The sequence below is a fragment of the Crotalus tigris genome, unplaced genomic scaffold (genome assembly GCF_016545835.1).
Source record: "Crotalus tigris isolate CLP2741 ecotype Arizona unplaced genomic scaffold, ASM1654583v1 scf7180000024400.591365, whole genome shotgun sequence".
Classification (NCBI taxonomy): domain Eukaryota; kingdom Metazoa; phylum Chordata; class Lepidosauria; order Squamata; family Viperidae; genus Crotalus; species Crotalus tigris.
This window is the reverse complement of record NW_024100568.1, coordinates 289,468-315,808: the sequence shown is the minus strand read 5'-3', so window position 1 is coordinate 315,808 and position 26,341 is coordinate 289,468. Positions and strand designations below refer to the sequence as shown.

At 36.1% G+C, this 26,341-nt stretch overlaps 1 protein-coding gene across 4 annotated transcripts in view; it reads right to left on the bottom strand.

The window, feature by feature from the left end:
* Positions 1-26,341, bottom strand: part of FSTL5 (follistatin like 5) — a 353,800-nt gene that overhangs the window by 63,211 nt on the left and 264,248 nt on the right. For all 4 annotated transcript variants that reach the window (XM_039329531.1, XM_039329533.1, XM_039329532.1 and 1 more), the window contains exons 8-9: positions 20,539-20,700; positions 19,120-19,254 (exon numbers count right to left, since the gene is read on the bottom strand). In XM_039329531.1, the coding sequence (XP_039185465.1) occupies positions 19,120-19,254; positions 20,539-20,700 (297 nt within the window). The remainder of the gene's footprint in view (positions 1-19,119; positions 19,255-20,538; positions 20,701-26,341) is intronic.

Sequence of the window (26,341 nt, the reverse complement as noted above, 5' to 3'; positions counted from 1 at the left end):
CTCAAACAAAAGCTAAGATTTTCAGCTAGGAAAAAAGGGAGGAAATTGCCAGACCCCCCTCCTATGTTCCTAGAAGAGAAGAAGGGAGAATAATTCAGCAAATTCCACCCCATCTGGTTGAAAGAAATGAAGTCCAACTTCAACCAGAAGCCGGTGAGGAAAGAAAAATAAAAACAGATGGAACCATTCAAGAGAAAGATAAGGACTTGGATAACGATGAAAGCAAAACAACAGTTTCTAGCCAGACTAGAAGTAAAACAGGGGTGAAAACAGAAGAAAATATAGCCCCTCTAAGAGAAGTTTTGGTCATTGGACCAGACAACATCAATATTTCAATGCTCCAATATGTTCCCTTTACCACCACTGATTTACTTAATTGGAGACAGCAATTTGGACCATTTTCAGAAAAAACTCAAGAAATAATAGATTTATTCTCAAATATTATCCAGATGCATAATCCCACCTGGGACGATATACAACAGCTTATCTCTACTTTACTGGATATGGAAAGCAGAGAAAAATATAGATTAGGAAAATTGAAAGTACTTCCCAGACGACATCCAGAAGGAGGAGTTAATTATGAGACACACAGAAATACAGATGCTGTAGAACAAAGACCAGACTGGAATGCAAATAATGTCCAACACCAGACTTTGTTGCGAAGTTATCAGATATTGTGTTTAGAAGCTTTGAGAGAAGCTGCAATCCATCCAGTTAATTATGCTGCCGTAACTAATGTTTGGCAGGAAAAAAAATGAGTCTTTTCTCAGCCGACTGATAGAGGTTTATAAAATAAACACAGGTCTTGATATGGAGTTGGTTCAAAATTGCCAACTCCTAATTGAAAGATTTATTACCCAGAGTGCCCCGGACATAAAAAGAAAGTTACCATGCACAGAAGGGGCCTTAGGGAAGAATATAGCAGAAATTATGGAAATAGCTCAAAAGGTGTTCCGTAATTGTGACAAGGAGGAGGAACGTAAATCAGATCAGAAAGAGAAAAAGAAAGTTGAAATGTTAGCAGTGGCATTGGGAGGAATGCATATTGGACCCAACCAATGTGCCATCTGTAGACAGGAAGGACACTGGCAAAGGGAGTGCCCCAGAGGAATGGCCAACCCAGGGGACAATCTCACCAGTATGGAAGAGGACGAGGAAAAGGGTTTAAAGGACTTTCCAGAGAGGCAACAGGAAAAGCTTCAAAGGAAGAGGACATCCAGCCTATCCCAATCAGACAGAGGAAAGAGAAGAAAACATGATCAGCTTAGCTGACATGGAATGGGAAGACTGAAGAGGACAGGGTTTTATAGCCCCACCCCCAGAGCCCATTGTTAAAATACGGGTGGGAGGACAGGTTGTCCCAATATTAGTTGACACGGGAGCCACCAGATCTGTCCTAAATAAATCTGTTGGCAAGCAATCAAAGCAGACCATTCAAATTCAGGGAGTATCTGGAGAAACTCAAATCAGACCACTCCTGGAACCCCTAACATGCCAAGTGGAACAAGGAGTCATTAAACATCAGTTTCTATATGCTCCAGAATGTCCCATTCCATTATTGGGCAGGGATCTGCTTACTAAATTAAAAGCTACAATATATTTTGACCATGGAAAACAATTAATGCAAGTGTGCCACCCAGTGGAAGAAATATGGTGCTTGATGATAATGACAGAGAAAGAAACAGGAAATTCTAATTGGCAGCAATTTAATGTTCCACTCCTGTGGGCAGAGGATAATCCCTGGATTTGCAAGATATGCCACACCCGTTATGGTGGAACTAAAGCCACAGGCATATCTTGTTAGGGTGCCTCAACAATATTGTACTCCAGAGGCTGCAATTGCCATTCAAGAATTAATCCAAAAATACTTGATAGCAAAAATCATTAGAAAAAATCAGTCACCCTGGAATACTGCAAATCTACCTGTTCCTAAGCCTGACGGACAGTGGAGACTGGCACAGGATCTCCGCCCCATTAATAATTTGACCCTAACCCTATATGCAACTGTTCCTAATCCATATATTCTTTTAAGCACAATACCTGCATCTGCTAAATGGTTTTCAGTTGTAGACTTAAACAATGCATTTTTCACCATACCCTTAGCTGACAGTTGTCAGCCAATCCTTGCATTTGAATGGGCTAATCCAAAGACACAGGTTAAGACTCAATATACCTGGACTAGGCTACCACAAGGCTTTAATAATTCGCCAACATGCTTTGGTCAAGCTTTAGCCCAAGATCTTGCTTATTTGAAGTTAGTCAGACAAGAGGATTGTTGTCTTCAATATGTAGATAATGTTCTGGTAACTGGTTAAAATAGGGAGGATTGCTTTGAAAACACATCCAGACTGTCCAATTGTTACAAGACTGTGGTTATAGAGCATCCAAAAAGAAAGCACAATTAGTTCAAAAGACTGTAATGTATTTAAGCTATGAACTATCACAAGGACAAAGAACTTTGGGCCCCCAGAGAAAGCAAGTGGTGTTACAGATTCCCATCCCCCAAACAAAACAGGAAGTTAGAGCCTTTTTGGGAATTACAGGCTTCTGTAGAATTTGGATTCCTAACTTCGCTCTCACAGCTAAACCATTGTACCAAGTTTTAAGGAGACCAGAAAAAGAACCTCTTTTGTGGCAACAGGAACAAACCCAAGCAATGAAACACCTACAACAGGCTCTCACCACAGCTCCAGCTCTAGGACTACCTGATATATCTAGGCCCTTTTCACTTTATGTTGATGTGAGACAAAATGTAGCTTTAGGAGTCCTTATCCAAAGCAGGGAAGTTGGAATCGCCCAGTCACTTATCTGTCAAAACAACTGGATATTGCTTCGCAAGGGTGGCCACAATGTTTAAAAATTCTAGCAGTAGTTATGCTGTTACTTCAGGAGGCAAACAAGTTAACCTTTTCAGCTCTGGTGGTTGTTTATAGTAGTCATGCCCTGCAGACAATCATTGACAATAAGGGATATTTATGGATTAGCAATCAAAGGATGCATAAGATACAGGCTCTTTTATTAGAAAATCCACAAGTTACACTGCAACAATGCTCAACTCTCAATCCAGCCACTCTCATGCCAATTCCAGATTCAACTATGCCTGTACATAACTGCATGCAAACAATAGAACTACAATATTCTTGCAGACCTGACCTTACAGACCAACCCTTGTATAATCCAGACTTTCAGTGGTTTACTGATAGATCTTGCTTTAGGGATAAGGAATTAGATACTTGGGTTACGCAATAGTTTCTCAAACTGCTACTGTCGAGTCAGCACAGTTGCCTACTCAAGCAGGTGCACAATTTGCAGAATTGTATGCCCTAACCAGAGCATTAGAAATAGCTGCAGAAATGACTTTAAATGTATATACAGATAGTAAATATGCATTTTTGACTATCCACGCACATGCAGCAATCTACAAAGAAAGAGGGTATTTGGACTCCATAGGCAAGATTATCCAATATGCAACTTTAATTAAAAGACTTATCAAGGCAGCCTTATTGCCTTCCAAAGTTGCAATCATCCATTATCCTGGACATCAAAAAAGACTCAAGCCTTATTACCCAGGGCAATAGGAAGGCAGACAAAGAAGCCAAAAGAGCTGGATTAGAAGGTCCCCCCCTTCAGTCAGATGTCACAAGGTTCATGTATCTAGACACTTACTTAGAACAACTTGATCCTACATATACGAAAGAGGAAAGCCAAAAATTGCAACAGGATGTATAAGCCGAACTAGTTAAAGGCTGGTACACCCTTCCCGATGGATGCATTGCTGTTCCTCTGGCGCTCACCCGCCCCCTTATTTTTCAGGCACACAAGCAATATCATTTGGGGAAAACTGCATTATTACAACAGCTTGAACGATTTTTCTATCTTCCCTTTGCTTCTTCGCTAACAGCACAAGTATGTTCTCAATGTTCCACTTGTGCCCAAACCAATGCACGCCAAGGACCAGTAGTACCACCTGGTAGACAACCAATCACTTATTTTCTAATGGACTATGTCATTTTTGATTTTACTGATATGCCCAGAAGTAAGAAATATGTAGCCTTGTTAGTTATAATCGATACCTATTCAGGATGGATTGAGGCCTTTCCAACTGCAAATAAGAAAGCTATACAGGTTGCCAGAATCTTTCTTAAAGAAATTATTCCTAGATTTGGTTGTCCTTCTAGAATTTCATCAGATAATGACCCTGAGTTTGTATACCAAATCAATCAGGCTTTAGCCCAAGCATTAGGAATTAAGTGGAGATTTCATTGTGCTTTTCACCCTCAATCAGCTGCTAGGGTGGAACGTGCTAATCGCACAATTAAAACACTTATTACCAAATTTTGTTTGGAAACTCATCTCCATTGGCCAGACGTTTTGCCTATGGTTTTGTATGCAATCAAACTGGCCCCCCGCACTAAATTACAACTTAGTCCTTATGAGCTCATGTTTGGCCGTCCTCCTTGCCTATTTAAACCTGACAGTCAGGGCTGGCCGGACTTGACTCATAAGGGGGGAATAGATCAACAGAAATTGTTACATCAGTTACAGCTTCATAATTTAGCTGTTTCAAATTTGTGCCATTATATGATGGAATAACAACCCCCTCCAGTGGTCACGGCAACACATGGGTTCAAACCAGGAGATAGGGTGTGGGTAAAGCACGGGAAATCAGATCCCTTGAGCCCAAGATGGAAAGGACCATATACTGTTGTCATGTGTTCTCCTTTGGCAGTGAAAACCTTGGAAGGAAAGTCCTGGATCCACTGGAGTAGATTGAAAGCAGCTGCACTTGCAGATCCAGTAATTTACAAGGTGGACAAGACTGACAAGCCTTTGGTGTTGAAATTTACAAGAAATACAGCAATGGGTTCCCAACACACAGTGTGAACTACAACCTTGCTGAGACACCCCAGAAGCTGTCTCTCTACGCACGGTGGAAGATATGAGGATTCTACAACTCATCATACCTGTTAGTTATTTAATATGCACACATATTTCTACACAAATCAGTGCAATGGCTATATGAGAGGTCATAATGCAGCAAACCTCTAATAAAAAATTATTGAGTAGCACACACCAAGAAAGAACAAAAACACAGGGAAACCAAAGTTGTCAAAACTGTATCAAGACTACAAAACAAGGAAACCAGATAACCAAGACTTTGATTTATCATACAGTGAAACCAGAAGGGTGCCAAGATAGTTCCCCTGACTCTTGTACATACAATAGAACTACATATAAAGTATGTAGAAAAGGGGTCCAAGATCAGTGTTATAACCCAAAGTCTGATCCTGATCATTGGGCCTTACATAAAACAAGAAGTAGCTATAAGGACCAGGCACTCTTAGGGATCTCCCAATGGAAATCCAACCCACACTCTAGTTTTAGCGTCAGCTTTGATGTTTCCAAAGCAGCTAATTATTGGGCTGCAATATATGGTTGCGGAGGGATCAATCATATTCACAGCTATATTCCAAACCATAAGTACTTGTGCCCACCAGATGGATGTGCGGTCAAATGTAAGTGGTAGTCATGTATTAAGTGGCACACCCAAGACCCAAAGGAGATAGACTACATCTTGTTTGAAAAGAATGAAACAAAAGCAGATTCCTGTGGAATGGATAACTGTAATTTGGTGACTCTCACAGTCAAGAATGGCAGTTGGTTCCTGGAACAAAATAGATGGGAAAGAAAGAAATGGATGTTTGGGATAGGAATAGATACCAAAGGCTATGACCCAATGTCAGAAATAGAAGTCAAAATTATAACTGCAACCAAAAGACCGGAACAAAAATCATTATTTTGGTCATATTATGAGGAAATGGAGAACCTACATATTCCTGAAGTACCTAGACATATAACCAATACCTTTGTTAAGTTAGCAGAAGACATTGCCCATACTTTAGGTGTGTCTAACTGTTTTGTGTGTGGTGGAACAAACATGGGAGAAAGATGGCCATTGGAGGCACAAGAGTTAAATTATACCAAGGTACTAGAAATGTCTAAAAATAATAATTTAACCTATACAAGTGGGAAAGATGGTGATTGGACTCTCACTTCCAACTTGGTAGGACATGTATGTTACTCAAGAAACAAAACAGAACCTTATGTAGCAGTAGGTGATCTCCTATGCACAGGGACATGGGAAAACGGTAAATGGTGGTCTGGAACCAACAAGACCACTGCTATGGATCGTTATGCCCTTACAAACGTACCTGGGATGCCATATCTAAAAGACCCCACAAATACCAGTCTCCATTGGCTAGCCCCAGATGGAATGTACTGGATTTGCGGAAAAATGGCATATGGACAACTACCTAAGAACTGGTGTGGATCTTGTGTATTGGGAATAATTTGACCGGGATTTTTCCTGTTACCTTTAAAAACTAAGCAAATTCTTGGAGTCCCTATCTATGATGAAGTTGGCAATATAAGACAAAAAAGGGAACCAAGTGCATACACCCAATGTGTAGGAATCACTTGGCAAAAAAATGAATGGCCACCTTGCCGCATCACTCTAGTCTATGGCCCGGCTACTTGGGCTGAGGATGGAATGTATGGATACCGTACCCCTATTTATATGCTCAACAGGCTCATTAGGTTACAAATGGTGGTAGAGTTAATCACTGAAGGGACTAACTGAATTGGCCAAAGAAAATGTGAAATCCAGAACATATATCATGCAAAATAGGTTAGCCTTGGACTATCTGTTGGCCAAAGAAGGAAGGGTATGTGGAAAATTCAACCTAACAAACTGTTGCATCGAAATAGATGAAAGTGGAAAAGTATTGAAAGGCATAACAGACCAAATGATCAAGTTAGCATATGTTCCGGTGCAAACCTGGAATGGATTTAACTTGGAAGACGTATTTTCAGGATGGTGGCCAAAGTTACCAGGCCTACAAACCATCATAGTTATAGCAGTCTTGTTAATTCTAAGATGTATTTTGATTCCTTGCTTACTCCCCTGTCTTATAGCAATGATTCGGAGGATCTCAGAAAGTACTTTCTATGAGTTAAATACAATTATAGATTGTTAACAGAGGGTTTTGAAATTTTAATTTTGCTGTTGTTCTACCTGTTCAACATTTTTGTTATTAATATAGTAAATAGATGGCATGGCAGGTAAATAAGTTGCAAATAGAGTTAGAGGTTTAAAAAAATTGGGACTGCTTTGCAAAGGGTTGGAAACTAATATTGTTGCAATTTATTTATGAGTATTCAACTAGGGGAGATAATATATGTATATATGTTTATGTCCCTTTTTTTAAGCACGTTTTTCAAATTTTTATTTTTTTGTAAAAAAAACTTTTTGTCCTTTTTATAGTTTCTATTTTAACTTTTTGAATCAAAATAAAAATATTGATAAAAATAGTTTCATGCATGCACAGGCCTAGTGAGACTGTTTTAAAAACTTTTGAAAATAGAGTATGATTGCCTATAAATGAGTAATCAAAGAGACAATGAAATAAACTGGTTATCCTTGATATCCTTCTGGAAGTGCCTTAAAGCATGACTAATGCCAGTGGGCCTGGTTCTCAAGGAAATGGCATTTTGATAAGATAATATAGTTTTTCCACTAACTTGCTGTCAATAAAATTATTGATGTCATTTCATTGTAGTTTTTAACATCTAGCTTTTTATGATGATTTTTTATCATAAGTCATCTAGAGTCACTTTACTGTGAGAAGGGTGGTTATATAAATCTGATTAATAAATAAACAAAACGGATATGTAGGACATAATTCTTTTTTTATTACATACTAGCTGTACCCAGCCATGCTGTGGCTCAGTGTGGTTAAATGGAAAAGAAAGAAAAGAGAAAGCGCACGTTTGTAATATGTTTAATTTCACAATGCTTGTGGGTATACAATATTTTTTGTTGTTCCATTGTGTGTGCAGATATAGAGATTACGTCCAACAGATGGCGCTGTTTTTCAAAAAAGCATGTTTTTACCTGTTACAGGTAAAAAGCATGTTTTTACCTGTCACAGGTGTGACATCTATATAATATAGGTATATAAAAACACATGGGTATTCAAATGCAACATTGTGTCAAAATTTCAAAGCAATCGATGAAGAACTTTCAGAGATTTAAGATTTTGAACAAACAAACATTTACATTTTTATTTATATAGATTAACCATATGAGTAATTCCAAATGAGTACTTCCAAAAAGATAATGAGTATCAGTTTAAGACTACAGTTCCACAAACCTGATACCTTATTTTCAAACAAATATTCAAAAACAACATAAATGTATAGAACATGTCTATATAATGTAAAAGGTAAAACTTAATGCTAAACTTTTGTCACACAACATATACTCAGACTAACAAATATGCAAATATACTTTTATTAATGAATACATGCCTATCATTTGGAATACATAATGAAATCAGCTGACATGTCTTTTTATTAGGAGGGAATCTAAATCCTTGCTTAAGATGGGACTTCAGGTAATCATATTAGCTCAGCTCTGATACACAAATATATAAATAGTAGGATACACTTGGCTTTATGGACCAAAACATATATAGGTCTGGTTTAGGATGTATATCATTATAATACTATGTTACCAGCAGAACTACTATCACATCTCAATTGCAAAAATTTGCATAATTATTCAATTAAAAAACAGCTTTTTCTGTACTATTTTGCTGCTATCTAATATTTATTCAAAACTTGGCAATCCAGATTTGATAGCTCTAATGACTAGTGGGACATGCAACACAATATAGTATCCAAATTATGGTGAAGGATCCAACTTGTCTAGGCATTTGTAATATTTTTGGATAGTCGTAATGGCAGATCTCTCTCTCTATCTCTCCCTCTCCCTCTCACTAGTAGGTCGCTGGGCTGTAAGTTTTGTTTCTTTATGATCTCTATAAACTGGAATGAGTTTTTTTCCAGTTTATAGAGATCATAAAGAAACAAAACTTACAGCCCAGCAACCTACTAGTGAGCTTCGATGTCATATCCCTCTTCACCCAAGTTCCTATCAAAGAAGCCTTGACAGCTATTCAAAACAAATATAACCCCCCCAAACACATCTTAGATTTGACCAACCACTGCCTATCCAACACATACTTCATCTATAATGGACAAAAATACAAACAAACAGAAGGAGCACCCATGGGATCACCCCTCTCACCTGTCATTGCCAACCTCTACATGGAACACTTTGAAACCCAAGATCTAGAAAAATCGGATCACAAACCCAAACTCTGGCTCAGATATGTAGACGACACCTTCATAATCTGGCCACATGGGAAAGAAAAACTGGACAACTTCTTCACACACCTCAACAGCCTACACCCCAAAATACAGTTCACCATGGGAACAGAAGCTAACAACCAACTTCCCTTCCTGGATGTCTTAGTCTACAAGAAATCCAATGGCTCCCTAGGACACACCATCTACCAGAAGAAAACACACACAAACCGCTATCTGCACGCTCTCGCACACCACCACCCAGCACAGATCAACTCTGTAGCCAAGACACTCATCTCCAGAACAAAACGCGTAGCTGACGAACAACACCTAAAAACCGAACTACACACTCTCACCAATGTACTAACATCCAATGGATTCCATAGAAATAAGATTACAAACCTAATCCAAAAAGAAACCCCACTAAAATCCAAGACAAAGAACAAGAAAACAGCAAAGCCCTCCTCCCATACATAAAAGACACCACAGACAGAATCAGTAAGATCCTCCATAAACACAACATCAAAACAGCATTCTGCACAAACAGAAAAATATCCACCATCCTTAGAAACCCCAAAGATAAATTTGAATTAGAAAATCAAGGAGTATACGAAATCCCATGCACCACTTGTCCCACCACATACATCGGACAAACCAACAGAAGAATAAGTGCACGCATTGAAGAACATAAGAACTCAGTCAAAAAAGAGGAACCAACATCTTCACTGGTCCAACACCTTAAAGACACAGGACACGAAATTGACTTTAAAAATACCAGAACCATTGCCAAAAGTGAACATTTTAATAACAGAATAATCAGAGAAGCCATCGAGATAGAAAAACGCCCACACAGCATGAACAAGCGAGATGATACCTCCCGCATACCAGCCATTTGGAAACCCGCCCTTATTGACAAACGACTCCCTAACACAAAAAATGATACCAGATCCACACTCACAAAAACCACACAGGAGGTCACCACCACACATCCACGCAAAAAACAAACCCAAAGCCACACCGATGACGAGGCACGACCACAAACCAGAAGCCAGACCACAGCTGCATCATTAGCCACTTTAAACCCCTCCAATCCATACATGAAGCAAACTGACACCCCCATGAAGAGGAGGCACGACCACGAACGCGAAGCCAAAAAATAGCAAGGCAGCCCAAAATCTTAAACCCCTCTGCAACTCAGACTAACCTGAGCACAACCAAAAAGAACACTCCCCCAGCCAATCAGAGCACAGCCAACCCCCCAGCCAATCAGAGCACAGCCAACCCCCCAGCCAATCAGAGCACAGCCACGCCCCTAACCAATCAGAACACACCTCCACCCAATCAGAACACAGCCAATCTCCCACCCAATCAGTTCATACCCCCACTGGCAGTTAAAAGGAAGAAACAGCTAAGACCACACATTGCTGCTCGAAGCACGAAGCTGAAAACACCAGCCTGAAGATGACGAATGAGACTTCGTCGAAACGTCGCCAAGACACTTCCAATTTTACGCGGGAGAAAACCCGAACAACCAAAGACCTACATACATTTCTTTATATATACTATTTGATATTATAGGTAGTCCTTGACTTACAACCACAACTGAGGCCAAAATTTCTGTTGCTAAGTGAGTAATTTGTTAAGTCAGTTATGCCACATTCTACAACCTTTCTTGCCACACTTGTTAAGTGAATCATTGCAGTTACATTAGTAACATAGTTGTTAAGTGAATCTGTTGTCCCCATTCACTTTGCTTGCTAGAAGGTTACAAAAGGTGATCACTTGACTCTGGACACTGCAACCATCGGATGCCAAGCATCCGAATTTTGATTACATGACCAAAGGGATGCGGCATGGTGATGTGAAAAATGGTCATAAGTCACTTTTTCACTGCTGTAACTTTGAATGGTCACTACATGAACCATTGTAAGCAGTTATGGATGTTAATGGATTTTAAGAGCTTAATTTATAATGCATTTTATACCAATTGTATATATTAAGCAACTACTATAATTACTGAGATTTAAGAGTAAAAATATATGAATTTAATTTCTTTTTCTATGAAAATTCTATAGATGCTACTATAATTTTTCAGGATTTATTTTTAGATCTTAGGACATTAAAAGCTGCTGTTTACTTAAATCAGTTAGTGACTTCAGACATACATCCTTGTTTAACACTATATATTTAGCTATCAAATCAGCAGCCCAACTTATTCCTTTCTGAATAAGTAAAGTAGATATTGTTGAAATGAGATGCAGCAGACAGTTGTTATATATAATTTACTTTTGCTACATATTGCAGAATTACAGAAGTCACTTATGCACCAAATGAATCAAAATAGCTTTTAGCCTCATCATGCATTACATGAAACAAAGAATAGTTATAAATCTAGAGATTCCTAGCATTCAGATCACATAGCCTCTTTCTAGGTGGTAAGACTTTGAGACGGAAAAAAAAGCCTTTTTTATTAGAAAATTATCTACTGAAGAGAATGCAGGCACGAGATAATTTCTGGCTTGCAGTGAATGAACAGATGAAAGGATTTAGAGAAGCTACTTCATTAATATTACAGAGTCACAGTTGCTGAATTGTGCAATGTGAAGAACCAAATATAATAGGTTGCAAAGATTAAAATATGTATGATCAATATTAATTCAGCATCAGATATTAAAGCTATCTAGAAATAAATGCAAAACTTTTCGCCCAACTGTTTCAGGAAGATAATTGGAACTTTAGATTACCTGTATTAAAACAAGGCCAATATTTATTTATATGCTACAGCTCGGTGAATATTGTTGTAACATCAGGAACCATACTTTTTCACTAGCATGGGAAATGTATTGAAAGTTCTTTTCTTGTTTCTATGAAGCTGGTACTTCCAGATGGAGGGCCATTAAGACAATCTATTATGATGCTGTTGCTCAATAAAAGCCTAAACTAAGAATATCTTGAATATGAAGAGTAATATTGAAATACTATTAATATATTAATAGATTTGTTTATAATACCTTTTTCAACCTTCACATGATCTAGATGTCTTATATGTTAGCCACCAAATGGAAAACATAGTTGCTCTGATGATCCCTTGGAGATACATTGACTCTTTGCCTGTCATCTCAGGGGTTGCCACAAAGAAGAGGGAGTAAAGCTATTTTCCAAGGCGCCTGAAGGCAGGACAAGAAGCAACGGATGGAAACTAATCAAGGACAGAAGCAACCTAGAACTAAGGAGAAACTTCCTGACAGTTAGAACAATTAACCAGTGGAACAACCTGCCTCCAGAAGCGGTGACTGCTCCAACAATGGAAGTTTTTAAGAAGAGAGTGGACAGCCATTTGTCTGAAATGGTATAAGGTTTCCTGCCTGAGCAGGGGGTTGGACTAGATGACCTCCAAGGCCCCTTCCAACTTTATTATTATTATTATCAATCATCGTACAGTCAGCCAGATGTTCAGACTGGATTTGGCATTTTGTCTACCTATCGAGTCCTTACCCAGGACCTGGGATAGGCAGATGTGGATGTTTGATGGTATTATAGATATCGTCGCAGGATGGAAGCAGTTCCTAGTAAGGCCGCCTTTTGCAATTGACTAATAGCGAATTTGTCAATGCCAATTGTGTTCAAGGGGTGCTCCAGTTGTTTTGGGATTGCACCCAAGGAGCCTATGACTATTGGTACTACCCTTGCTTGCTTTTGCCACAGTCTTTCTATTTCTATTTGTAGGTCTTTGTATTTTGTTATCTTCTCCAGTTCTTTCTCTTCTATTCTGCTATCTCCAGGCACTGCCACTTCCACTATCCAGACTTTTTTGTCTTTCTTATCGACAATTGTTAAGTCTGGGGTGTTATGTTGCAGGTGCTTGTCTGTTTGAATTCTGAAGTCCCAGAGCAGTTTAATTTATCATTTTCTATGACTTTCTCTATTTTATGATCCCACCAGTTTTTGCTTACAGGCAAATGATATTTTTTGCAGATCTTCCAATGCACCATTGTTGCTACTTTGTCATGCCGCTGCTTGTAATCAGTCTGTGCAATCTTCTTGCAACAGCTTACCAAGTGGTCCACTGTTTCTTCAGCTTCTTTGCATAGGCGGCACTTACTGTCTGTTGCTGTCTTCTCAATTTTGACTTTGTATGCATTTGTCCTTAAGGCTTGGTCTTGTGCAGCCAGAATTAGTCCCTCGGTCTCTTTCTTCAATTTTCCTGCTCTTAGCCATTGCCAGGTTTTATTATTATCTGCTTTCCCAGCTATTTTTTTCATGTATTGGCCATGTAGTGCTTTGTCTTCCCATGCCTCTATTCTGTTCTTCATTTGGTCTTTCTTGTAGGCCAGTTTGGTCTCTCCAGTAGTTAGTAAGCCTTCCTGATATACTAATTTCAGTGCATCTTCATCATTGTTCTTCAGATATTCTTCCAAAGCCATTTTTTCTTCTTCAACCATCTGATGTACTTGTAGCATTCCACGCCCACCTATTTGCCTTGGTAGATAAAGTCTATCAATGTCACTGCGTGGATGAAGGGCATGATTCATTGTCATTATTTTTCTGGTCTGCCTATCCATTGCTTTTAGTTCTGCTTGAGTCCAGTCCACTATTCCAGCTGTGTACCTAATGACTGGGATTGCCCAGGTGTTGATTGCCTTTATGGTATTTCCTCCATTGAGTTTGGACTTTAAGATCTTCTTCACTCTCTTGATGTATTCACCTCTAATCTTTTTCTTGACTTCAGTGTGCTTGATGTTGTCAGCTTGAAGGATACCCAAGTATTTGTAGTACTCTTCCTCATCCAGACTCTTAATGTTATTTTCGTGGGGCATCTTGATTCCTTCAGTTTTCATTATTTTTCCTTGTTTGATAGTAAGTGTGGCACATTTGTCCAAGCCAAACTCCATTACAATATCTTGGCTATATATACGGACAGTGTTGAGCAGCGATTCTATTTCAGATGATGTTTTTCCATACAGCTTCAGATCATCCATATAAAGGAGGTGGGATAGTCTGGCAGATGTTTTTGATGTTTGATAGCCATGTCCTGAGTTATTCAGTATTGTTGACAGAGGAAACAGTGCAATAACAAATAGTAATGGTGATAATGAATCTCCTTGAAATATTCCTCTCTTGATATTAACCTCTCCCAGCCTCTCACCATTGATCTGCAACTGTGTCTTCCATTGTGCCATCGATCTTTGCACAAATTTTCTGATGTTTCTACTGACTCCTGTTATTTCTAGGCACTTTATTATCCAATCATGTGGCAGAGAGTCAAATGCCTTTTTGTAGTCAATCCATGCCACATTCAGGTTGGTCTTCCTTCTCTTGCAGTTTTCCAAGATCATTTTGTCTATTAGGAGTTGATCTTTTGTTCCTCTGCTATTGGGGCGGTTTCCTTTCTGCTCAGGTGGAAAGAGATTGTTTTCAACTAGATGCTGTTGTACTGCATCAGCTACCACACCAGTTAGTAATTTGAAAGTTGTTGGTAAGCAGGTAATTGGCCTGTAGTTACCTGGTGTTGCCCCTTTTGCTGGATTTTTCATTATTAGGTAGGTTTTCCCAGTTGTTAGCCACTTTTCAATTTCTCCTCCTTGTAGTATATTGTTGAACTGTTTGGCAATGAGTGGGTGTATAACAGTTAGATGTTTCAACCAAAACCCATGCAGTTCATCTTCACCTGGTGCTGACCAATTTTTGATTTTCTTTGCTCTTTTTTCTACCATTTTTGTTGTTATTACTAGTTCTTTCATTTCAACTTCTGTTTTATTTGCATCCACCTCTTTTAACCAAGCCGCATCCTTGTTGTATTTCTTTGGGTTATCCCATATCTGCTTCCAGAACTGCACTGTTTCTTCCTTGTCAGGTACTGACTGATTCCTTGCAGTTTCTCCATTGATGGATTGGTAGAAACGTTTCTGATTGGATTGAAATTGGAGGTTCTGCCTATAGTTTGCAATTCGAGCTTCATATCTACTGATTTTCCTGGCTATAGCTGTTATTTGTTGCTTTATTATTTCCAGTGCTTCCTTGATCTTCCTTGTTTCTAAGTGGTATTTCTTGATTAGGTATTCTTTGGTCTTCTTGTTCTTCAGCTTCTTTTCTTTCATCTGTTCTAGCTTGCTTGCATGTGATCTTAACTTGCTGATCTTATTTTCTAGTCTAACCTTCCATTTTTGTGGTGCACTGTTTGTTTGTTTTTCTTTTTTGTTGATTTTGCATCCCAGGTATTCTGTTATAACTGCAGCTGTGCTGTACATTAGTTGGTTTGTTTCTTGCAGTGAATTGGTGCTTATTATTATTATTATTATTATTATTATTATTATTATTATCTGTTTGCTGATATGCTACCTTTTGGGGCATGGATGGAGATTGTTCTAATGACTTTAATGATGTGGCTTTATAGATTTACTTATTATTGTTTTGGCTTGTGAACCCCTAAGAATGGACATCTTGAGATGGTGTAAAAGTGATAATAAATAAATAAATGGATAAGGTATAGAGTGTAAAAGTTAAGGTGCTGGGATAGTACTAAGAAAGGTAGGTTCAGGTTCCTAATCCACCTTGAAACTCACTGTCTGATTTTGGACAAGTCACATTTTCTTGTCCCAAATTTGTAGGATGATTATAAAATTATTGAAATCTCTCATGAACACTGCCCTGAATTTCTAGAGAAAAAGTGATTTTGATCCTTTAAAGAATAAAATATAAGATAGAGAAATGTATTTAAGGGATATCTTAGAGTCATTTATTAATGAAAAATTCAAGCTTACGTCTAATATTTATTTTGATAATCCATTGTTTTTGCATTGCTGCTTTTGAAACCTGTTACACTTTAGATGAATACACATATCCCTATAAACTATTTGTTTTTTACTGAAAACATAAATTTCTTCTAGCACTGGATCTCATTAAACAATAGAAGAACTATGAACTATTAATGAATCACCATTTTATGTTTTGATTAATGAATTTATTGGGAGCACTTGTTAGGACTATATTTCCTTTATAAATAAAATAATAAATAAATCAAATAAAATTAACGTAGCATCAATGTATACTTTAATTGTTAATGTCTAAGTGTAATAAAAGAGGTAGTCAAAGTTATGAAACAGTAGGGTTCATGTAATGTGATCTTTCAATTCATGACAGAGAGTGGAGAACAGGTCTTTGTAATACTTTACTGGATGTGCTTTTAGACTTAAAACAATTATGCTAAAGATAGTTTAATTCAAACTTAACAAATAATTGCCATTGTATTAGGTTAACACAAATTGTATGTTAAAATATTAAATTGGATTGTCATTTCATCTAGCAGTCTGATCTCTCTCTCTCTCTCTCTCTCTCTCTCTCTCTCTCTCTCTCTCTCTCTCTCTCTCTCTATATATATATATATATATATATATATATATATATATATATATATATATATAGCAGTATAGTAGTAGTAGTAGTATATTATTATGCCATTATGCCATTATGCCTAAGAAGTCTAATCTTAATTTTAAAATGCAAATTTAATATAAATGTTTCAAAGATTTGTTTTATTTAACAGATTCCATTGTTGAATAAATCAAAGTGATAAGAAATTGAAGTTTTGTATCTTTTACTTCAATAAATCTGAGTAAAAAAATACTGAGAGAACCTTTATCAAAGTCAGTAAAAGCTAGTTTTTCCCATGGTTCACTTTAATAGCAAAATGAATGATATCTGTACTTCAAACAAACATTTATAGGACTCTGATAAGAATGTGTGTGAGTCTGGCACTTTATATTGGGAAAAAAATTACTTTAGTACATTCTGTAGTAAGAGAACATTTCAAAGCTTTTAAAGCATAAAGATCATGTACTTAACATGCATTCATTTGTCAAGCAAAGTGACAAATGTATAATTTGTAGAAAGGGCTACAAATAATAGTGGCAGGAAACTTAAAATGTATTAGAGACTTATAAGGCAAGATAACCATCAGAGCTGATGGATCCTGCAAGTATATTGGAGAACTTTACAATTGTCCACAACTTCTGAGGAGAAACCTATATGTTGTTTTAACCTTGTACATTGGCCACTGAGGGTGGTGGTGGTGAGATGAGCAATGATGTAAATCAATGATCTCCAACCTGTTTCACATCAGGCTGTTGGGGTCTGCAGCTGAGTCTGTGTTGTCTGCAGCTCAAATTGCAAATTTGTAGTGAGTTTGGTTCAGTTTGAGATGCAAACAACACAGACTCATCCCCAATAGCTTTGCAGAAAACATCCTGCATTCAAAAAAAAAAAGGCTCAACACACATTTGCACTGCTCAGGTGACCCTGAGGACACAGGTAAACCTCTAAATGGCCTCAATGGTTCTCTAAGAGAATTCAAATGACCAACTTTCTGCAAGGAATATAAATCCTTCCATTCCCCACCATCCAATCAGAGCTGAAGAAGCTTCTTGGATGAGAAGCTAAATGTCTTCAAAGAAGAAACAAGAAGGTCCAATTGCCTCCTGAAAAAGTAACTTTGTGACAGGTTAGATGACAATTACTTAATTTAGGGTAAGAGCAGGCAAGTTATAGTTCAGACTACTTGCAGATATCAACATTATTTCTTAGTGGCTTCCACTGTTTGCACCACTATTAATTTTCAATCTTTTAAAACCCTAAAACACCATTACTATGAAACGCTAAGAGGAAACAAACAAATGACTACTATCAGTATCACTAGTAATAGCATCAATGCAACAATACACAACTGTTGAAAGAAAGAAAAAATGAAACCCCATCAATTCTAATCAAGATTACGTTATTAGAACACAATTATTGAATGAGAATTCTAAGAATTTTGTTCTGATTATTGGTGAAGGGATTCAGAAAATCATGTTATCATTTGTTAAAGGAAAACAATGTATGTTTATGTTATTGCGTACATGAGAATAATGTCATTCACCTCTTAAGAGAATTAAGCTTGCCTAAGTGGGAGCACAGAGTCAACCATGGCTGATTATAAAAAAGCTAAGCAGAGTCAGGTGTGGTTAAAGTATAGCTTGGAAATGATGAAGAAATCTCAGTTTCATAGATTAGATTGGGAACTTGAAAAATACCCTGGACGGCAACAGTGGCCATCTCTTCTTTATAGTTGCTAAGAAATAATATGAGTGCCACCAATAGTTAAATTAAATCCTGTGGTCAACTTTACTTTTTAAATTCTCCATAGAATCAGTTGGAATGAGTTTAAACCTTGACACAGCTGGAATGTATCATATATTTACAATAAATTAGAAATTCTGCTATCTGAGTTAGCAAAAACAATGCAAATAAGCAACTGAGACAATTGGCATGATTAATGGCCATGTTTTAACAAATGATCCCTTCATCCAATAATGCTTTTCAGAGTTACAATCTATATTTTAATCATTTGTCATTAAAGTTGGTAATGTGTCTGTCATTCACTAACAAACAAGTAATATACAAACTGAAATTCACAGACTAAATTTCATTTAATAAATTGCAAACTATTGTAACAGGAAAATATTATAATAGGAGTCATCTACTACACTGGAAGGTCCTTACAGCTAATTTATTGTGTATATTCTGACTAGTGATAACTTCAATTTAGTTTCATATTTGGATAAAAAATGACTGTGGGATGGAGATGTGCCCCATATCCAAAATGGGATTCAGGGTGGTGAGGAGAAATCAGTGCTCTTATTTTTTGTGGCTTATATATATATTGAATTACTTATAAATGTATACTTTAATTCATAAAAATAAAGACTATATTAACTTTATGTTATCATACTATTAATTTATAACAGTGAGGCCCACTGAAAGGCAAGCTTCTTAAATATTTCTTTCTGAATCAAACAAACACAACAAACAAAATAATCTTCTGAAATTATTATCCTTTTCAGTACATGACATGAAACAAGAAATAGTACATACGGGTTTTCCGTGCAGAATCCTCTACAAAAAGGGAAGAGATGTCTTCATCAACTCCTGCTTCATTCTTCGCAATACAAGTGTATGCTCCTGTATCTTCATAACGTACATTGCTAATATGGACTTCGCTGCCATTTGCTGTATGCAGAATTAAAAATATAAATATACATGAGTTATGATTTTAGTCATGTTATTGAGGTTACAAAATTAAATGTATAGAATTTTTTTTTGCATAAACCAACCCATTTATATTGTTTGCTATTTCTTATATGGGTTGTATTGACTTAACAATAACTGCAACTGTAACTCCATCACTAAACAACACAGTCATAAAATGATACATCAAAACATTTGATATGAGTTCATCATTTTCAGCTGCAGTCATTAAGCAAATCACCATGGGTCACTCAACACAAAGCTACTGACTACAACTTGTGCCAACCTGTGAGCTTCCCATTTACTCTACTTGTCAGAAGTCAGTTGTGACAGTTGCAAATGGAGATCATGTGAATACATGATCCTGTGCCCATTGTAAGTGGACACTGGTTTCCAAGGACCTGAACTGTGGTCATGTTACCCTTGGTATGCTGTGACAGCCAGAATTTCAAAGACTGGTTGTAAGCCTCCTTTTTTAACACACAGTAAGTTTGATTGATTACTGAACAAGTGCTTACTAAGAGAGGATTACTGTATTTTATTTTGAATAATATAAATTTTGCCTACAATATGTGGCTTCTTAGTGAAAATTCACTTTCTCTTACTATTAGAATTTAGGAATAAAAATAAAAAACTATACTATATCAATGCCGACATGCATATTTTAACATAATTTAATATAATGGAATTATATACTAATCAGATGTACTATTTTAAAAAGTGTAAAATGTTCCTCTACCACCGAAAATATTTTTAATGTAACAAAATACTGTAGTTCTTGAAAGTTAATATAATTATATTTGTAAGTCAGGTTTATAGAAAGAAAACTGAATTCTACTATTGATTTCTGACTGAAAGTGCGGGCAGTGTCCATAAGTTGTGACTTACTGCCTTAATAAAATCAGACATTTCAGATCATGTCATCAAGTTTTTTTTGCAAACATTAGTGTTGTTTTCAAAGATTTAAACAAATGGCAATAGGTACCCTTCTGATAAACTGTTCCAATGACTATCCATCAAAATTATCTAATCCTCACTTTTAAATGGAAATGCATAGCATCTCTGGGTTACTGAATGATCAACAGTTTCATGTAGATATTGAAAGTGAATGATGAGAGACTCAAGTCCTAAACATAAAATGGGTCTTATGTCTCCCTCCACTTATACCAGCTGAAACTGCAGATAAAATACTACAATATGGTATGTCACCAAAAAGGTATGTATTTTTGAAAATAACAAATTATGATATTAAAAGATGTTCTTTACCTTGAAGAGTTAACTGTTTGGATAACTTTGGAGTTATATCAATTCCATTCTTCAACCAACCAAGCACTGGATTGGGAATACCCTCAGCATAGCATCGAAGACTGGCTGTCACTCCTGGCTCCCTAGCTTGGCTTTCAGGGAAAACTCTTATGACAGGTGGAACTGTATAAGAAAAAAAAGTATATCAAATGCAAAGATTATGAATAGAAATAGAAATATTTCGTACAATAATCAATGATAAGAACCACAATAATATATTTTGTAAAGAAAAGAGCAATGGAATATGATACCTAACCCTACATAGCTCTGTCAAACAATCAGATATATGATTTTTAGGTTTGCAAATAAGTCTTGATTTGATTCATATCAGAGATTCATGACTCAGGTTTTTGATTGATCTGAATTCAGATTGGGAGAAGTCATTCTTTGAATATAAATAGCTGCGTACTGCAGCTACTTCATTTGGGGACAGAATGTGATGAAAATAGCAATGGTTATTTATGAGAAGCTTCAGTTAAATATCTCTAAAGGATTCCTAACAGTACTTTTAATACATAAAGCCTGTACCTGATAGGGAGAGCTAGCAAAAATGAGGGAGAAATAACACAACAGCCCTCAAATTATTTTGGAAAGAGCCTAAATGGTGCTCAATTGATGTAGGAGATTTCTTACTGTTACTTTCCAAAACTTTTTGAAAAATTAGAATTTACTCCTTTTACAACATTAAGAATAACCACTGACATAGCCTCTGTGGACCAATGTGTTCTACTGTTTCTGTATTAGTTGCTGAGCTTGGTCATCCTCATCAGTATTTCGTTGGGGCAAAATTAACCACTGACTCACTTTTATGCAAAATAGAGCTTTGTGACTCTAGTAACTGGCTTCTTGGTGATACATAGACTATACTTTCAACAACAACCCTATGTTGTTTAGCTAGTTAGCAGAAGCAAGAAAGCAGGCCAGCACAATGAAATGACAATGATGAGATAGCATGCAGAAAGTGATAGTTTAGCTTTCTCCATCCCATTTTTCTATCTCCAGAACTGTTATCCATTGGGTCTCAAACCTGGACTTCTTGCTTTCCAGCTAAGAAATCCAGTATCTTAACTGCTGAACCACTGCACCACCACATAGCACATGATGAGATGGAATTGACAAGGATATTCTTGTCTCTTGTTTCTTCAGATCAAAATTTCTAGCCAGTGTATTGACTTAGATAAATCTAGTCTCAGGAAAAAGCCACAGAAAGCTTACTTTCAAATGAATACTCTTTTAAATAGCAGAATGTATACCAAACATTTGTGTGTACAGTTTGCTATAGACATTTCTATATAGAAGTATACTGATAATGCTATTTTCTTTCATGGCAAGCATCATGAAATGGGCAGAAAAAGAGTAAGAAGAGTTTTAAAAAGACATTAAAACTAGGAGTTAATAAATAAAAAAGGATATCAATCCTATAATTAGTACTATTAATTATATTTTTCATTATCCTTTTTAACTTGAAAATTTTACATTTATTCTATCACAGGCATACTCTGATTAATGTCTGTGTGGGTGGGAGTATTTTTGTATGCATATTCTTTAAACTACTAACCTCTCTCTTTTGAAAAGAGTCATGATTTTTCTCCTGTTCTTACATTCATTCATCACCCAAGCATTCATGACACTATCTCTTCTTGTTTTACTATGCCTGATTTTTGATACATTAATTTTCAGATTTCTGTTTGCCGTTGTTAGGTACAGCCTACCTGTGCAAATTATTCTGATTACCAGTTAACTTGGCATTAGCTGCATGTAACAGTACACATATATTTAAATTCCCAATCAAGACACCTCTAATATTGGCACAAGCTTATAAAATAATCTACAGGCTATCACACATTCTTGTCTGTCTGTGCAATGTTGGAGCATTTAAGAATAAATCCATTTATTCTCACATAATTACATAATGTTACGCTTTTAAATATTTACCCACCAATATTGAATTCTATATACATGCAAAACTTTCCATAATTTAAACACATTCTATTATATTTCTTCTAAATTAGCAAATATAGTGTAGGAACCTTTTCTTCTTATTCACATTCATGCATTTCTAATTATCTGAAAGAGCAAAAACCTATTCCCTGCATGGAATAAAGCAACTGTATTCTTTTTCGCTTCCCATACCATCCCAATCAGAACTCTGAAAACATTTTGACAGATACCCTTAGTAAATTAATCCCCATTATAGTTTTGTCATTTACTTGTTCTGCATTTCACCGTAGATAAAAATGGCCCTCATACATTGTCAGGTTGTAAACCATCTACAGATTGGCTTTAAGATGGGCAGCTATAGAAACGTTTTAAGTAAATAAATAAATTTGGTGCATATGCACTCTTCATACAGACATTTTAAAAAGCAAACCACATTCTTATCTCAATATTTTTCCAGTTACATCATCTATATTTGAAGACCTATCTATTTATATATTCTCGTTGCATTTATGACTTTCTTTTCAGAATTTATTTTTTCTTGCTGAGTAATATGTATAGCTTTCATTGCAATTCTATATATATATGGAGATTTCTTGTTTAGCTCTTTTTACTTTTCATAAAATTTACTCTGAATTTCTATGCTTCTTTAAACCATTCTTTCTCTTTCACTCTATTCTTCGCAATTATATATTTTTTACCATCCTGTATATTGCCACTTTTTACAAAAATATCACCTTACATGAATGATTTTTCATCCAGTATTTTTCACTTTATAATTATAAAGTGATTTTATAATTTTGACTTTTAAGTCAAAGTCAATACTCCTAGGGTATAATTTACAAACCTAGAAAGCAATATTCCTGCTATAATCTAATGCTTAACAAACTGATACTTGCCATACTCCTACACATTTAATAGAGTATCCTATACTAAAAGTTACTTTCTGCTAAATAGCTTGTGATATTTAGAGAAAAGGTGTCTGTTTTAATACACAAATCATTTCCTCTGTATATTTGATAAGGGAATGAATGTAAAAATAAAATTCAATATTTATGACAATAAATGAAGAATTATTGAATAAAAAAGTATCATTTCATTGCTAAGTGGTAATCAGAGGATTATACAACATTCAATTATTTGTGATTACACTGTTAGAACAGTTACTTTTATATTGAATGACAAAGCTCTTGTGTCGTATAATTGTATAATACAACTTGTCATATATAAATGAAATTCTGTGTTAAGTAAAGCTTCATATTTAAAAGTGATGGCTTACACAAATTAGAATCTAACTTCCAGTAGTATAATTTACAGTATAATACAGGCATTAAGCACTTCTTGCTATTAGAAGTATTACTGCATTTAGTTTTTTGCAGAAATCCAGAAGCTTGCACCAGACAGGACAGGATGATAGATAGATAGATAGATAGATAGATAGATAGATAGATAGATAGATAGATAGATAGATAGATAGATAGATAGATAGATAGATTATTGTCATTTTTTTTACTGTGGGCACAATGCACACATTAAAAATGAAATTTGTTGCTTGCTCTCAAAGTGTACACATACATAACACACATTTAAACATACTATATACAACATGTGAATAGACCTACACCTTTACATATAAGTAACATATAAATATTAATTGTCCATCTTGAATACATAACAGAAGAAGAAAGCTTTAGAGTTCACAAGGTTAATACTGTATGGAACAAACTGTGACTGAATCTGGATGTTCTGCTTTGTATACCACAAAGCCTCCTCCCAGAAGGTAACAAAGAAAACAGGTCATGCAGAGTATGTGTTGATTCCCAGACAATCTTGCGGACCCTGCTCAAGCAACGCTTATATGCTATGTCCTGAATGGGAAGGAGGGAACTGCAATAATCTTTTCAGTCATCCTTACCACTCTCTGCAGTGGCTGGAAAGAGTGGACTAATAGACTGCATTGAGGCACTGATCACAGCAGCACAAAAACAGGGGCTAACCACCATATCCATAGAAGCAAGAGTCTACCACACTAGACATCATGTTAGTAGACAAAGAACACGAGACGTAGTTATTTATTTTTCTAGGAGATCACTTCGTAATGAAATTTTACAGCCTTTTATAAGCAGAGATTTCAAATTGCAACTCAAGATGTTATAATTTTAAAAGAAATATCTTCAAAAATTCTTAGAAAAAGAAAGGATTTTGCTTTTTTGGCTGATGAGCTCAAAAAACGACAGGTCTGGTTCAGATGGGAGATACTGGCTGGAATAGCGGTGAATTATGTGGGGATATATCACAAACTTAATACAGTTTCAAAGGCGAAAGATTTTTACACTTCTGTTTTGAAGGCGGGCTCTCCATCATCTTTGCGACCTGAGATTATAGAAGAAAAGTTGGAAGGGCAGCCGGTTGATATAGGAGACATACAGGCTGAACCTCTTAGCAGTCTCTTGTGACAGAAGATTTTTTAAAGAAACCGACAATGACTCGTGCAGCTTATAGACATAAAGTAAAAGAACAGCAGAAGGCGGATGTTGGAATAAAGAAAAGGAAATGATGAACTTTTGTAGTAGCTTTTTGAGATAGAAGATGTTTTAAAGGAATAGTGAATGATTTGTGTAATATGTAGATATAAAGAAAAAGAACAATAAATGTTAGTTTAGCTGGTAGTTTGATTTAGTATGTTTTAGGAATAGTGAATGATTTGTGTAGTGTGTAGATGTAAAGAAAAAGAATAATAGAAGGTGTCAATTTAGTGGAAAAGTTTAAATATTTGGGAGTATATATATTATAAATTTTTAATTTAAAGTGTATAAAAATAATTATGAGATATGGGTAAATGTGTAAAATAATTTAAATTCTATTGATCTCTGTTGGTGAGAATTTTAGTGATTAAGATGAATGGTTTGTTGAAACTTCTTAAGTAGGAGGGTATTAATAGATTTACTTAGGGGTGGGGAAAAAAGAAAATAGCCAAGTTTATCGAATGTAAGTTTGTTGGTTGGGTTATATTGGAGGGAAAATTTTGTGTTTATTATGGATGAATGGTTGATTAAAAGAAATATACACCTCAGCGTGGAGAAGATGGATAAATTACATGTAGAGTAAATATGGGTTAGAGTTGATATGGGATTAAAAAGTATTATTTAGATTATGAATAATTTTTAGTTTTTAATTTGGAATGCTTATATTGTTATTTTTTTTAATTTGCTTAAATTTGTTTTGTATTCGAGTTAAAGCACATTATTGATTTTGTTATTTGGATAGTTGGATAAGTTTATTTAGAATTTGCTTATTTATTTGTAACCCTGTAACCAGCTCTGGGAAGTGAGGGGGGGAGGGAGGGAGGGGGTTATTTTAGGGGGCGGGATATTGTTAAAAACTTGTATAAAACTTTTCAATAAAAAAGAAGAACAGAAGACAGCAGTGGTGATAGATATAGAGGTGCCAAGAGATGACATCATAAGAAACATCAAAAGCTGGAAAAGTACCCGGGTCTGTAGGTGAAACTGGAAAGGATATGGAAAGTAAAAGCCTATGTGGCCCCAGTACTAGTAGGAGCACATAGAGCTGTGATTCCTAAACTGTGAGAGTAGCTCCAATAGATCCCAGGAACAACATCAAAGCTATCCAAAAGACTGCAGTCCTAGGAACAGCTAAGATATGTTCAGATCCCTCAAACTCCCAGGTCTCTGGTAGAAACCAGGGTCTGAGAAAGACACATACCATTCTTAGGGATGAGAATGGGGATTTTCAATGTTATCATTGAAAAGTCATTACTAGTTTCTAGCAGAACATTTATTTCTATCATAGATATTCTATTAAG